The 16,814-nt window shown below is 38.2% G+C and overlaps 1 protein-coding gene across 1 annotated transcript in view; it reads right to left on the bottom strand.

The window, feature by feature from the left end:
• LOC139971871 (RAC-gamma serine/threonine-protein kinase-like) overlaps positions 1-16,814 on the bottom strand; it is a 61,522-nt gene that overhangs the window by 18,557 nt on the left and 26,151 nt on the right. Inside the window, exons 3-6 of the mRNA XM_071978659.1 lie at positions 7,567-7,689; positions 4,715-4,826; positions 4,307-4,442; positions 3,008-3,139 (exon numbers count right to left, since the gene is read on the bottom strand). Coding sequence (XP_071834760.1) covers positions 3,008-3,139; positions 4,307-4,442; positions 4,715-4,826; positions 7,567-7,689 — 503 coding nt within the window. The remainder of the gene's footprint in view (positions 1-3,007; positions 3,140-4,306; positions 4,443-4,714; positions 4,827-7,566; positions 7,690-16,814) is intronic.

Below are 16,814 nucleotides of genomic sequence, written 5' to 3'. Positions count from 1 at the left end.
ACAAGAATTTTCATAGGATGATGTGACTCCCTGCATCATTCTGACATATCGATGAAGGTTAAATTAATCACATTCCTCAAATATGGAACATGTTTATGAGGGAGACGGCTCAATGCTATTTGAAGTTTGATCACAAATGGCTATTTGTTTTATGATTCTTTCCTCTCCCCCCCCCTCCCACAACACCCTGATTTCTCCCCATCCCTTTATTAACTTTTTTGGCTTTGTATATTTATTGCATTGTAGCATATGTAGGAGCATGCTGATGACCGTGACGGTTTGGCCCTCAACTCCTTCCCCACCGCTCACCCCTCCCCCAACCCCCCCCCCTGGCCCTGCCACCAATGCAGAAGTTCAATGAGGCTAGAGAGAAAACAGACAACTTCAAGAAAACAATTCACGATGGGTATAAAAGTTGGAAGAGGCACAGTTTCAAGGACTATAAAGCAGGTTAACAATGTGACCCTTCTAGTATATTTGGACAGTATAGAGAGGGCAGAAGAACTCTCTGAGTTGAAGACTGACATTACTATGTCATGTTAACAAGTTCCCTACAGGAGGGACATTACTAAAGGACATTTCTTTAATTGATGTTATCCTCATGTTTTGACATCCAAGTAACGGTGTACTGTTCTATGTAAGAATTTATACAACAAGCATCCAAATGGATTGTTCAGCAATCTAAACAACGGCAGAGTGATCATATAACTGGGGCACAGTCTGTTACTGACAGCATGAAGCTATGCCACATACAGGCAGATGCCCCATACCAGCAGATGCCCCTTGGAGGCAGATGCCCGCACAAGCAGACGCTAGACTGTTATAGAATTGACACGAATTGTAGTAGACTGTAAATATTGTATACGACAAGCCACAAAGCTGTCAGTGAGACATTCTCCTTTGTTCGTTTTGGTCCAAAATGGCACTCGCATACACCTCACAAAATTACCTTCAGTACTCTGACCAGAAAAAATAATTGAATACCAGATTTGATATCGACATGACCATCGGAAAGATGATCACCCCTAACTCCACCATCTGCTACCATTGTCCACTAAAACTCATAACAAGCACGGAAAAAACTGATAGCATTTGACCTTCAAGAGAAAAGAGAATTCAGCAAAAACCTTAACTTTGTGGTACACAATCGTTCCTTTTTTGTATTTGTTTGTTTATGTGTATTTGGCTAAAGCCATTCAAACTTGCTAATTAGAATCCAACCTAGGGATATTTAACCATGAAACAAATTTAATTGTCTTGGTCAGCATGTAGAGTTTTCTGCCAAGTACGAAATAATACAACTTTAATTACAGATGATGCAATGAAACCGTACATTTCCGTTTAGCGTCCTTCAACTGATTAACTTCGTTCCTTAAATGATATCGGAAACGTGACTGTATGTAAGTATGACACTTGCCCATGGAAGCTTTAGAGAACAATAAATTTTCTGCAGTTTGAAAGAGACAAGTTTTTTTTTTTTTTTTTTTCATTCTTGTAAGTTTATACCTTTACCTTTGTTAGTCAGATAAGTCCTACACTAATGTAAGAAAGGTGATTAGAAACTAATTGGGGATCTTTTTAAGGGGAACACATTCCCTCCGAGGAATTCATTTGCCTTCATGCTCTCACTGAAAACTCCTCCATCTTACTTCCATATAAACCACAAAAAAAACAGAAACTACTACAACGTGACTGAGACAACACGTGGGTTGGCGACCAGAGAAGTGAAAAACAGGCTTTGATCAAAATTGCGTCTGGAGGCTGTGGGTTTCTTGCTGAGTTTATCTGTAGAGAATATTAACCGGTCAACAACACTCCACTAATTAAAGAAATCCTCAAGTGGGAAACATTTGACAAACATAAGCATGTTTGGACAAGTGCAAGCAAGCACCTTACAAGTTTTGTTTTTTACACTGGGTAATTCATGTTCTTTGCACAAACTGTATATTCTTTGTTCTTCGAAGGGATGCAAATAAAATTCATGTTTGATTTGTGTGTTGCTATTTCACATTAATCAATTTTACTTTTATGGCCTCTTTATATTTGGGAAATTCCCTGATATAAGAGGCATGTGAGTTCAAAATGTTTAAGACAGCTTTTAATTTTAATATGTAGGCTTGAAGCTATTCTTTCTTTTATTTCTGTAAAAACCCCATAAACTGCTCTGCTTGTGGTATTTACTGCAGTCCTTTCTTACCTGTCCCACCTCTACTATTGCACTTTCTGATCTAAGCAGTCTAATAACTGCTACCTTTTAGCACTGCTCCCACCCACACCTCCGCGCCCCCCCCCCCCCTCATTGACCTTCTGCTAAGTCAACAGAACAGGAAAATGCAACAGTAGAGTCAAGTCAGGTACCAGGGGAATGCATTACACACTGGTGGTGCCAGACGACACCTTATGGTGCCAGGCTACACCAAGTCAGGTAACAGGGGAAAGCAGTACACACTTGTGGTGCCAGACTACACCTTATGGTGCCAGGCTACACCAAGTCAGGTAACAGGGGAATGTAGTACACCCTGGTGGTGCCAGACTACACCTTATGGTGCCAGGCTACACCATGTCAGGTAACAGGGGAATGCAGTACACACTTGTGGTGCCAGACTACACCTTATGGTGCGGGGCTACACCATTAAAGGAACGATTAAATACCTGAAGGAGAAGTTTCTCGCAAACGTGTACCATTATCATACCAAGGAAAAAAGAGATTTGGCCTTATCTTTGTTGAAGGTTAGCAGGTGACTATTCGAAGCATCTCATGACATTTGTGGGACATATTACATTCTCTACTAGACTAAACAAATTATATATTAACTAGCAAAACTGAAACAGAGATTAAACTTAACTTGCTAATTATGGGCAGGTAAATGTTTGTAACAAAAGTTAGATCTCTTCCTTTGAAATGGGTATCCAATAAATGTGCGACTATGAATAGACTGAAGGCTTGTCACAGCGAAAAAGAGGTTACACCCCAGGAAATCAATATTTTCATGAGATAATGACTTACCTTTGCTACTATGACTTCCTTCTTAAGAATTTTGATGGCGAAGAAATGGCCCGTCGCTTTCTCTTTGACTAAAACAACTTTACCAAATGTTCCTTTGCCTAAAACTTTGAGATATTCAAAATCGTCTATTGTCTGGAAGGAAAATAAAAAGGATTAATTGACGAGCATTAGTATAACAGCGGAAAGCAAAAACACATAAACTTAGAAACTACTTTCCAATTCTAAATCCCTCCTCTCACTTCCCTGAACCCATTGCCCTTGTCTGTCACCTCAGAGGAAACATAAAGTAGTGGATGTGGAAGTTTAGTCCTATTCCACCTAAATTTATAAGGTTCTTAAATTCAATTTGGTCTCATGCTATGTCAGTTTATGTGGTTCTTACTTGAAACTTGGTCTTATTCCATCTCAGGTTTATGAGTTTCAGCACCATTCTGGGCACTTACAGTCTTTATCTCAAGTTAAAACACTATGAGTGTGTTACCACGACGACTAACCACCTTCCATTTTTGCTTTGATGTCAACACCTTGCTTTAAGATGGCAAACGACAGGTTCACTATTTAAGAAACATTTTAAGAAACCTGACACAGAGGCCTTTAAAGTTGAATCTGGATTGGATTACATCTTTACATAAATTCTAATGTATGCATTAGTTAAGTGTTTGTTTCCACAGTATCCACAAGAAAACAACCTCATAGATGCATTTCAACGTTGATGTCAGATATAACCGGACAGGTATCCGGCCGTCGAGCTAAATGTTACAAAATTAGGCAACTTCAAAATGAAGGGTTATTATCCACCAAGTGTGTGTTATTTTTTGTTTATGTCTTACCAAAGTAAAATTATGAAATATATGACATGATAAGAGTCTAAAATTGGAAACGTTCAAGGTGGGTGGAACAGACAGACAGACAGACAGACAGACAGACAGACAGACAGACAGACAGACAATGATGTGAGCAGACTTTGCAAATCATAAATGGTTGATCAACCTCCCACGGTAACTACAAAATTCCCGGGAATAATTTTATCCAGTGTCCCATTGAATAATGCTACGCAAAGTAAGCAACTTGCTAGACAAACGCGAAGATTTACGGCAGTGTTTGTACGTACACACAGAATTAAGAGCATTCTAAGAAATAAATATTACCTTGACTTCTGACATGCAAAACACGCTGGTCTTTAATAGTGACCAATTCACATCAGCCGCTGTGGGACTACAGATGTTGTCAAATGAAAAACTGCAAATATTCCATGTAATATATTACACTATGAACACTCGTGTGATGTATGATACTGACCACTTTTTTCTTGTCCGTCCCCCTTGACCCAGAGGTAGATGGTGGAATCGGCGTGTCTTCATTCTCTATATTCTGCTGTTGTTTTTGTTGATTGACAGAGTCGGCCACTGATTGGATGGCCTGTAACCATGACTCCCTGCAGAAGCAAGAAGGAATAAAAATATTGTTGCACCTATCGATTTATATTTATTTTCGTTTAACTACGACACCCGAATAGTAAATGGTTAGGGTATTTAATCACTACTTACCTGTCTCTTCCCTATAACTGCATTTCTTAATCAATCTGGAACTTTCAATTTTAGTATCATCATTTCAGCACTGAACCACCCTCCCCCCCCCCGCCCCTCATCTCCCCAAGGTAACACCAACAATGTCAAGACAGCTCATTTGCATATAGATGACACCTACCTCTCTTCTGGGGTATCCACATGAAAGGTCCTTTCAACGAAGGTGGTCCACTGTAAACAACGTACCAGGAATGTGTTAGCTTTGGGTTTCTCTGTCTTCAGGACTTGACATTCTGTGTGGATATCAAAGAAGCAACGGTGGTCTGACTAACAGTCTCATAACCTGGTGACGACTCTACTTAATCCTACGATGACCGTCCATCTATTCCGGACGCACCCTACATCCATCTCTCTAGGGTTTGGATATCTCCCGCTACACCTCACATGGGTTGGGCAATCTACTGATGACCAGATATCTTACCTGCCTCTCTGGGTACAGTACAATCTTTATATCTGATGGAAGAAGGACCAGTCTTGGTAGTCCAGGGGAGGGAATAACTTCCATGGAAATGGCGCCATGGAGATATTTATTAAACTAGACACGTTGTAGCTTGACAACCAAATCACCGTTGAGAAGAGTTTTCGAGTTCTGTATTTATTACCACTACCTGCTAATTTAGACACCTTTTTTTCTTCTCCAATTATTTGAAAATCCACCCAGATGTTAATGTACAAAATTTTACAGTAGGTAATCAAGAGTAGCAGGACATATATCCCTTGATATTCAGAGATATGATTAGCCTGGTTCTACATATTTAATTCCTCAGGGTCACAAATTACCAGATCGAGAGATTTATCACAGGTCTGTTTGCTAAAAAGAAAAAAAAACATGAGTCAAAAAGAAGATTTTCACCGAATTTGATACAATGTCGTTTAAGCGTCATAAAAATCACTGCCTGATCATTTTTATTATTATTAATATTATTAATGTCTACAACAAAACCACACGGACAACATATTATTTATATCACAGACAGGTACCGAGTCGTTGCGAGAGATCATTTAACAAAAAAAAGGAAACAAAGATGTCAACATAGTGCAAGGATATCCATATACAGAAGCACGCAACTTCTCCCTACGTTGCTTGGCGTGATAATTTACATGTTACGACAAGCCACGTGACCGTCAATTACAAGCATACTTTTACTGATGAATCTGACATATTCATCGATTTGTGAATTATATTGTTTACTGTGAATAAGGTCACCATTTGCTGTGTACAGTACCTGCCGTACAGTGACAGAATAAGCAGCGTTTCTATCGCGAATAAAAAGGAAACTAGAGAAAGAGAAGCGCATCACTTCAACTGTTTTAAAAATAGAAAAAGCACCATTTAAATTGAAGACAATTGAATTGAAACCAAACAGAAATTGTATACAACTGTGTCAACTTAAGTGACCATTTTGAAATACTGTACTTACAGTACGAGTGTTAATAGATTTTAACAATAGTGCACACAGACACAATATTCCCTATGATATCTACTACTGTACTGTATCATAAATGATATATATGTTAAAGATCCTCAACATGTGATGCCAGAAATGAAATAGAGTCTGCTAGATATGTAGGTCCATCTGCTAGGGTATTTGTTTTCTACAACTATGCATGTTGAACACTTGCATTAAACAGTCATTTGCCAGCTCTCAAAAAAACAAGGGACTTGGAGGGAGATGGATTTCTATTCCACCAATTTCTCCAGAATTGAGCTCATTTGACAACTAATAGGCAATCACAAGCTATTCTTTTTCCTTTTAAAATGCCCTTTCACAATGTTTAAGTATATCTCATGTCACTAGTAGAATTTATCCAAGAACATGGGCGGTATAATTGTAAAAGGTTTGAAATGCGACGGCAACTTTACTACTCCAGTTTATATTACTTGCAGTGTTCAGTAATATCAGGGAATATGTCTGGCTTCATATTTTGCATTTAGCACTATTGAAGGCTCTGAACTTTTCCTCACAACAAATACTATGTTCCAATGTTATACTATGTAATACTATGTAATACTATGTTAAACTATGATCCAATGTAATACTATACAAATAATAAATGGTTTCCATTAGTGCAATAGTGCAAATATTTCATGAGTTGAAAGATGGAATGTTCCATTCAACGAGGCGCAGCCTCGTTGAATGGAACAAATTACATCTTTCAACTCATGAAATATTTGCACTATTGCACTAATGGAAACCATTCATTATTTGTTTTATACAACACCTTCAAATTTGGATATAATTGGATGTAAAATGCACTCATGCAACAGATTGTTTTGAACAGACAGGTTTCTCTGCTCTCTTACCATTGAAAAAAGTGCTATCAAAAAAGTATAACGCATGGTTCTATCATCATAGCGTGCAATAGAGCGGATTTTGCATGCAATCGACGAGCAATTGACCAATCAAATGGCCGGAATATAATTAGGTGTTGTATAATATGTAATAATATGTTCTATGTAATAATATGTTCTACTATGTAATACTATGGATCTATCTTTGCACTTGTACAACAATTTGCGATGCGAAACCAGATAAATATTCTCTGTGAATTATATGTATGGCAAGAGGTTTACGAAGAGACCTACAGTATAACATGCAATTGCTGTACAGATTGGACTTAATGAATGCTGCTGCCTCGTTCAGTCACTAAGCGTGCGATTTCCAACACGGTGTTGTTATCACAGCTACTTTGGCTACTGTATATATCGTACAACTATCCTCCTTTCGCATTTCCCAGATGGACATCTAGATATCGTTTGCAAATACTTCTGTGCCAATATTCACAGGAGGAGACAAAGCCTTGAGGAGGTTTTATCTTCATATTTAAATATGTTGAAATGGCAACCTCACACAAAGTAAAACGTTTTACCGATTTCTATTCCTTTCTCTGCTTTTGTCTTTGTTTACTAGCATGTTAATGTACTATACAGTACATACATGTTCAAATCCACAACGATAAATATTGGCTTACCTGCTACTGTAAAGTTGTTAAGTACCTCAGAAGTGTCCTTCCTCGGCCTCTCCTTGTAGCCCAGGAAAGATCCGTCGGACCGGAGCTGGAAGTACCTCGGTCTCCAGTTCTTTATGTACTCACCTGAAAATTAAACAAGAAACAGGCAAAAATGATATTTGACTCTCAAAACTTATGAAAATAACAAGAACCCTTCATACTGTAGGAAAATTGAGTTTGCAAATTTCACAGCCAGGAGATACAAATCCAACCATCAACATTGGTCTATGTGATAACTTTACATAAATGTCATGAACAATTCTCTTCCCTTCCCCCTTCCCCCTCCCCCCTCCCCCACCCTACACAGCCAGGAGACACAACCCCAACCATCATCACTAGTCTATGTGATAAAAATAAATGTCATGAACAACCTCCACAAACACTGATTGGAATAATATCGCAGATTTCATCACATGCAAGATAGAAGACTTGATCAAGTCTTTTTACGACATCGTCGAGTCGCTTGTGCTCCACTTATTTAAGCTTTTTCTTGTAAGTTAAAAACCTTTCCTTTCTGTACTAACAGAGATGGCTTTTACAACATCCTGAATGAACACATACTGAATCTCTTAGCATGACCTTAATGATGACTTTGGTCTCAGCTTCAGAGAAATTTATAAAGGTTTCATAAGATCTAACAGTAACATTATCACAGGTTTACACAATGACAGCTCCTATGGGATGATCTCTCCTAGCAACAGATACAGTATGTCTTATCTATTTGTTGGGTGAGTTGTTTATCACAAGGATTTTTGTCTGTGATTAGATGATGGTTGGCTTTCTGTCTCCTTTAAGATCACTCTCACATTGTACTAAAGGTTAACCATTGACTACTTTAGATGACATAATGACAAACTTGACTGTACTTGGGACTGTTCCGTGACATACAGTACTGTATACAGAACATCCAATGACACTACATTAGAGCCTATCAAGGGCTCTCAGACACATACATGGTCGACGCAACAATGGTCCTGCAATGTGTCGCAGTCCAAGACAACTGGTGCCCAGTTTCGACAAATGTAACCACTCAGAGGGAAATAAATTATTCCTGTCACCTAAACAAGCAAAGTTCTATATTAAAAATGAAAATAGTTGTTTGGTGTGCAGTCAATCCGTTTGGGTGAGGCGGTTGTACGACTGTGGGTCTTAAAGATGACAGAAAACCAGGTCACAACAGTCAAGTTGTGTTTTGTCCTTTTCAGTCTTCTTTATTCATGCACTGTTCTCTCCGCCGCCCCTTTCCCCCCCCCCCACCATGACCCTCTCTAGGGTCACTATGCTCTTTCTTCCTGAATCTACCATTCAGAAATCCTTAACAAAATTGTCCTGCCAGGATTTGCAGTAAAAGATGAGCATTCGTTTTCGTCACCAGGCCAGCAAATATATTGCAAAAGTGATGAATTTGTATAAATGCTTCATGTTGTTGAAAGACATCGGACAACGTTACCACAGAGTTTAAGGCATTATCATGGTACAAAAGGGGAAAAAAAACTTGTTTTTCTTCAAAAATGTGCACATGTAGCAAAAACAAACACACAGTACAGATAGGAAGACAACATATAGAACTACAGTCAATATTTACAGGCAAATTGCATTTTTTAAAGTACAATGACTGAATGCACACACTTCCAAATGTGTACATAACTTCAATTGTTTTCATGTGTTTTCTCTTTCAAGGTGTACTATATTTTCCCATTTAGCTTTCTGTTTCTAGTAAATTGCTACAAATTAATTAATTACAGCTGGGTTTGTATGAATCCTTTCAAATGCTGTTAATATTTTTCCTTTTTTATTTAACACTGTCATGGCTTGTTTGTCATATTTCTATCTTATATGCTAATGCATGGAAATTAGATTTCAGTGACAAACTAAAATATAAAAAAACAATAATAAAACAAAGTAAAAAACAGATAACAAAGGTCTTTGCAGATGACAGACTATGATTTTTCCTCTAGTACAGTATCCCAAGGTTTGGGCAGAGATGGCACAGTAAACTGAAAGTAAGCTTCAAACAACTATACACAGTTTCACCCTTAACTTTACACAGGACAAAGCTTTGGGAAGAAACCCAGTCTGCAAGAACAGTCTATTTGAAAAGAGTATTTAACAACACAACTGAGGGACAGTACATTGATAAACATCACTTCGGAGGTTGCAAGAGAAAGTTCTATGGTTACAAACCATGTAAGATATCCAGACACTGGGATATAATCTGAATATCCCCCCCCCCTCCCACTTCCCACACCCCCTCTTCCTTTACTGCACACTGTCATTGCACAGTACCAATAAAATCCTAGTAGCCGATGTAATACACTAGATTGAAAATATGTGTACAAACTTAAGATTCCAGCTGGTTGTCCTATTTTCACGTAATGTAATACACATCTGTACCTTTTGCAAAGTAAAATTTAGGTTACAACAATCTTACAGAGTCATTCAAAGAACTTAATGCCCCAGGATTCATCTTATGAAATAGCTCTGGAATTGCAACCACAGGAATTCCCATGCCATGGCAATGAGGTAAACTCAATCCTGGACTGAACAATATACACCTGTTCAGGTATAGCACATGCTAGCAACGTGCACCACTTCATCCCAGCTGTGAAGTATGGGTGTGGTGCATACCATCCCTACATGTAGAAAATCCTGCCTTTAAATGAAATCTATCTTAAATCAATTTTGTGTACCTCCCCTCCAAACCCTTACCCCGACCACCCTCTGCAACCTCCCTCGCATCTCCTCCCCCCCCCTCTCCTCCAAAGTCCCATCTCAATCATAAACATCATTGTAAAACATGCAGTTTTCCAACCTGAAGAAAGTATTGCCCAATCGATGTTTATTAGGGGAGGGGGATGAATTATTTTAAATGTACACCAATTTACGCTACTCATTGCTGATTTAATTAAGATATTCATTAGCTACATACACTACAAACTGGTCTTAATTTTCAATTCATTTAGGACATATTACTTTAAATATTGCAAGTATCAAGATGGAGTCAACAGATGAAATACAACAAAAAATTGTTTGTTTATAAAACAGTTTTATGTTTTCCCAGCTTTACCTTGATAATGTTTACGGAACTGATGACTCATCTATGCCCAGATCTGCATAAAGCTGTGTTCATATTGCACTTTGTTTAACCATGTACTTAAATTACATAATACTTAACTGCTCTTGCAACGGATGTATTTCTTTTTCACACACACACTAACGCACTCACCTATCTGATTTATCCCACAAGAATCATAACAGACAAGCTCATAGATTTTGCAAGAATAGCCTGAAAAAATTGAGGGGGGGAGGAATGTGCCCCTCTCCAAACCCACCCACCCCCCCCTCTGTCCCTGCTGGGAAATGGGTCAGTGAGGGTGCAGTGTTAAATGTTACCACTGGGTTTTTTTGGTGGGGGGGTCATTAAGGCAGGGTATAAAGAGAGTTTTAAATACATAGTCATTTAGCTGCTTTTGACATGAGGATGTTGTTATTAATACTGTAGTTTACGGTCATGAATTACGCATGAAAATGCCAAATAAATAACTCCCCTATCATGACAATCTTAGACACTGCAAGGCCATGCTCAAGTTTTTGTACAGCAGACGACGGTTTATAGTGTTTCCGGGCTCAATTTGCATACTCTGTTTAATGAATTGGACAAAGTTCGGTACATATCTAATCTTTGTCACATTGTCTTATTTGTGAAGCCTTAAATGTATCGTTAAATGCCACAAAGTCCAACGGAAAAGAAAAGAAAAACAAGAGGTTCTGTATGGCATATATAGGTTACTGTATAACTACTATGAGTGCATGATTCAGCAGCACTGGTTGTTTCTAGCATATCTTTAACCAAAACTAGTTTCAAATGAATGTCAATAATAACAACATGAACCTCAAATTATACTTTTCAAAAATGGTCAATTTGGAAGAAGGACAACTTGGCCAATGTCACAGAAGTGAGTCAGCAACAGTTTTGTAGGTTCGAACTGAATCAGACAAAGATTCCAGTCAACTACATTGTCTTGCCCAAAATTTGGCTATAAAACAGATAATTGACTTTCTCGTTTGCCAACTATGAATGAAAGTGTATCTATTCCCCTGCATCTACAGTATATATATGCAAATCTGGCTGGATAGACCTAGCTAAATGCTGCCGTGAAGGCATTACAAGCCGGCCTATACTGTAAGTTTTAAATGCAGCTGGTCGAGCTTGCAGCTGAAAATCTCTGGCCGTCGTGCCACCTCGATAAGGAAACAAGAACAGGTGGGAGAAAGTAAACAACTTCTGCAGTCTTACTGCGGTTTCTTCTTCTTCTTGATTTGGAAAACATCGCAACGAAATGACACCGACCAAGATTTCAAGCGGATGAAAATGCCACTGGAATATGCCTTGTTTAGTTTCGGAATCCTAGATTCCGATAGGAGACCCAAAGTGGGACAAAATGGGGGGCAGTTTTGGATATGAAGGAAAACAATTCCTAAACTTCAATTTATATCAAATACTACTCCAGAGGCCCAAACCAACATTTATCATATAAATTATTATTTGATAATTATTTATCTTAGAAATATTGCTGTGATTTATGACACAGGATATGAAACAAAACTGATAAAGATCTTATCTGTATAACAAAAAAAAACTCATCCCTATAAAAAAAAACACCCTCTTCTATTAAATTATTAGAGCAAATAAGAGTCACTTCTTTTAAAGTCAAAGCTTTGTCAAAGTGTTTTGTTTTTATTTTTGTTCCCTCCCCCACCTCCCCCCTCTTAGAATCCTCATTACATATGAAATCTCTTATCTTGTTTCTTCAAACTCATAACAGATACAAAATTCATGCAGCCCATAAAAATCCCCCGCAAGAAGGAAACAAGCGATATGTGCGACGCAGATCTTATCAGCAAATCTACTCCATCCTCATTTTGTTTGATGATAACAGTCCTAGCTTCTCCATCAATTAAAAGAGCTCAATGTTTTATCACTGCTCATCAAATGTTCCTATTTATTGGCTTTCCTCTCTCTCCTCTCTCTCTTTTCTCATCTCTCTCTCTCTGTCTCTCTTCATCATGGGCGAGAAGATTGGTTTCCTCCCAATTTATCTAGAAAAGGATATTAGCTAGTCCAAATACCGTGAAAGAACTGACGAGAAGATGATGAAACCATCTGATGTGGAACTGACGGCTTGTTTTTCTGCAACCCTGGAGAAACAGACAATCAAAGTTGTTTGTAACTGAAAAACGAGACGGGAGGAAACTTCAAAATAGATGACGCTGGTACACTTAGCTCGGTGAAATTCTCCTCGTCGGTGAAGTAATGCCGAATTTATGAAACAGGCGGAGAGGAAAGGGGAAACGAGAGAACGGCAGAAATAGAGATAGAGGATATTAATATCTTCTTTACTACGGCACCGGAATAACCGATTCGAAAGAAGAAAAAAACATAGTTTGTTTTCAAACCAGCTGACAGAAATTGTGCAGGTTTTTGTGCGTTGTGATTCCTAGTCTAACAGCATGTTCAAACTCTTTTTTTTTCTTCGTTTTATACTGCTGTTTGTAGCCTTAAGTATGCATTCCATCCAGATCCTAAACTCATCAATATCAGACTTAAAACCTTAAACTTTGACCACATTTGGCACTTAAAAGTAGTCGACAAACACTAATAATCATAAAGACGAACAGATACCCAATATCTGTCATCATCACGAAGGAAGAGCACGTTTTGACAGCCAACAAACAAATAAATAAACTCTCTTTCCAAAACTACCTAGTGAGAGGAGTGCATTAATGCTATTACTGTAGACATCAAGGGATTGAACTGAAAGCAAGACTAACTTCAGTGCTATGATCATAATCTAGAGGTAGTAGTTGAGGGCACACTTTATGTCGGACATGTTACGTGACACTGCATTGGTCAAAAATGTTCTGTACTTGCTCCTCTCCTCTTCTCTTTAACCTTCCATTTCCGACCATGGTCTATCTCGTATTCCTACTGTGAGGCTGTTTACAGGCCCCGAGAGGACAGTGCTTTAAAGGTTACCGAGTCTTCTGTTTACTCGGCGGAGTCAGAATGCTGTTCTAGTGAGGAGACAGGGAAGTGAGGAGTGACATAAATCTCAAGACTATTTTATAATATCTTTTACACTTTTGAAGTCTTCAAGATTGGAATTGTACCCACTGTAAACAGCTAAGAAAAATCTTGGTCATTCGGGAGATATCCTAGTATGGTATGAAAAGGTTGTCTTTTGGGAGCTGTGTTTTTAGTAAATCTGTAATGTCACACTGCCACTGGGATCAGAAACCTTTGATTTTCTCTGTGTTTTTCTTTTCATATTTTCAAGGGTAGAATGTTAAACAGTGTTGACACTGAAACCAAATGTCATCATGAGGAGGATATGTTGAGAGGTTCAATATTTCAAATACGGCTTTTAGAAATCTCATATCTCTGGTTTGCGATAATGTTACCAGTTTGTAGGCCAGATAGATCGGAGTGCATATTCATACGTAGGAGATAGATAAATGAGGAAGGAAGAAAATAATAAACTTTGTAATAATAAGAAAAAGGGGGAAAAAATAGAAAATGTGGATGTATTTGCAGCTCGATGAATTCAATCTTATTTGTGAAGAAAAAAACATAAAATCGGTGATATATTCTATAAGGAATAAAAACAAAATTCTTAGCTGCTCTGGGGAGTTTTTCCAGACAGTTATCTATATGACACACACACCAGGGATGATGGTTGGGTAACTTGGGTATACGGTGTCTCTTTTTTGAATGTGACAGAAAGTTACTGCAGAGTTGGAGGTGTTGGAGACTGAAGCCAGGGCTACTATAAAATATTAAAATGAAACTTTCAAAGTCAAACATTTGTTGGCATGTTTGATAGAAAATCCACTCCACGGCCCATTTCAAAACATTACAGAAAGCGCTGCATCAATTACTGTTTGCCTGCCCTGTAGAATCTTGGGAATAAACTTAAGGAAATTTCTGGCACCATTTGATTATTATCACAGAATGACAGGGCCTGCTTTAAAAGGCAGTATTATTTAAACAAACTTTTAGTATAAAAAAAACCTGAGCTGATCCTTTGAAGGGGGAGGGGAGGGGAGGGGAGGGGAGGGGGAGGGGGAGTGGGAGGGAATAAATTTGGTAACTCATGGCTTGGTGAATGTTATCTTAGTTCTATAAAAGTGACAACTACTGTGGATTTGCAAAGATGTGTGGGTAGACTATAAATCTTTTCCCCAAAACAATCAACATATTCTTTCAATTTCCGAGAATATGGGTTATTATAGTTTAACTTCCTCCACAGAAAATGCTGAGAAGTATTTTTCTAAAACTATTCTTTCTTTTTCATATTGCCTGTTTGTAAGGATGTGTATTACAACCTACATAAAACTGCAAAGTCATAGGTTGTCTCTTCCTGGATATGAATAAATGTCAAGGTGTAAGATCAAACACACTGAACAATCTACTGTACAGAAGGTTAGTAGTAAATAACATGATACAAGATCCGATGATGGATGAAAGCTACATTTCACTGTTCTAAGACTTTCCAACTACACACAAATAGGAAACATGAATGTCCCCAGGGTTTCCTGAGTGCCAGGTATACTGATTGCTGTCCTGGGGGAGGGGTCTAAGGGGGAGAGGGTGCCCCCTCCCCTTTGAGAATGTTTGATTTTTGAAGGTGCTCAGATGCCAAATGCTGGCACTTGTGTAGCTTTTTAAGCACATACACAAGTACAGTACTAGTTATGCTAACAATTTACATTTTTTAGTTTTTTTTTAGTGAAATATATTACGTACCTGGTAAAAGTTATTAGTTTGTTTCAAAGAGATTTTACAAGGGACCCATTGAGAGCCGTAAGTAATGTTTCTCGCATGCGTAACTGATGCATTATTAGTCTGTATGATTTTGGCATAGGCTAGGCCCAATTTATGTTGAATATATTGTTGGGAATGTCAGGATTTTAGATGAAAATAGTACTGGGCAGGATTCACAATTTTTAAGACAGTGCTGTGCGGTACGGTAATTTTTAGTGCTGGGCGGTAATTTTTAGTGCTGGGCGGGGCCGCCCAGTGCCGCCCAGCGTGGGCACATCCCTGAGGAAAACAGGAGGAGAATGAAAAGGACAGGGGACTTGGACTGGAGGTGGCTGGTGATAGATGGCACGCAGTTATTAAATGGTTACCAGTTCACTGTAGACAGGATAAAGCAAAGTTGTAAGGTTGTGAGGAGACTGGTAAGGTTGTGAGGAGACAGGTAAGCGAGGAGCAAACAAAAATTCTACGTTTTTGCAGATTCATGCTATTCATAAAGATGCACTTCCACAATCGGGGAAACAATTAAGGAGCAAACTTTCGGTATCGCTGTATAATCAACACCGAATGACAAGACCTGCTGTGAAAAGGAAAACAAAAGTTTAACAAATTTCAAGCATTAAAGCAAGACCTTGAGCTTACTTTCTGGGGGGAAAAAAAAGTTCAAGCCTCTCCAACAAATCTAACCCCACCCTTAATGCTCATTTTTTACCCCTGATACTGTACATTTAAGGGTGTTATCAATAGCTCATTTGGAAATGCACATGTTACACATGAAAAATTGCCAAAACAAGTCAAAGTCCTTTTGTCCACTTATCTTCATAGACATCCTATAACTTTAATACTTATATATACCAAGATGGGGTGGAAGATAAATAGGGAATAACATATCTACTTATCGCATTACAAACCGCTATACATAATGGTTGAGCTGCTGTACAAAATAAAGATGTCAGTTTTCTATACAGAAAATATATATACTGTAGTATTCAGGGGTAAGAAACAGAGCCTTCCAAAGTTTTTACACAACATCTAAACAATATAAATTTCTTCCCTGGCCATAGTCATGTCTATGTATGTAATCTACAGGTCTTTAGTGGAGGAAGCACTTCATAACGTACAAGCCCGTTAGTATATACTGTAAAGATACAGTAGTAGTACTAATTTGATGAACCCAAACATAAGCAATTTATCATCAAAGGTTCTAGATTCTATGCCAATCAGAGATATTTCTGTGTTTGGCTGGAAAATTTTGATATCGTCAACTCAACATTTTCGTTATGTAAAATTTTGGGGAAAAGGAAGTATTAACAATTCAACTTCTGAGAAAAGGTGCTAGGTGCCCACTTTTTTACGAGTGTCGTCTAGATTGTGTGAATAATCAACC

This window comes from Apostichopus japonicus, chromosome 8, assembly GCF_037975245.1.
Source record: "Apostichopus japonicus isolate 1M-3 chromosome 8, ASM3797524v1, whole genome shotgun sequence".
In the NCBI taxonomy this organism is placed as follows: Eukaryota; Metazoa; Echinodermata; class Holothuroidea; order Aspidochirotida; family Stichopodidae; genus Apostichopus; species Apostichopus japonicus.
This window is presented reverse-complemented; position numbering and strand designations above follow the sequence as displayed.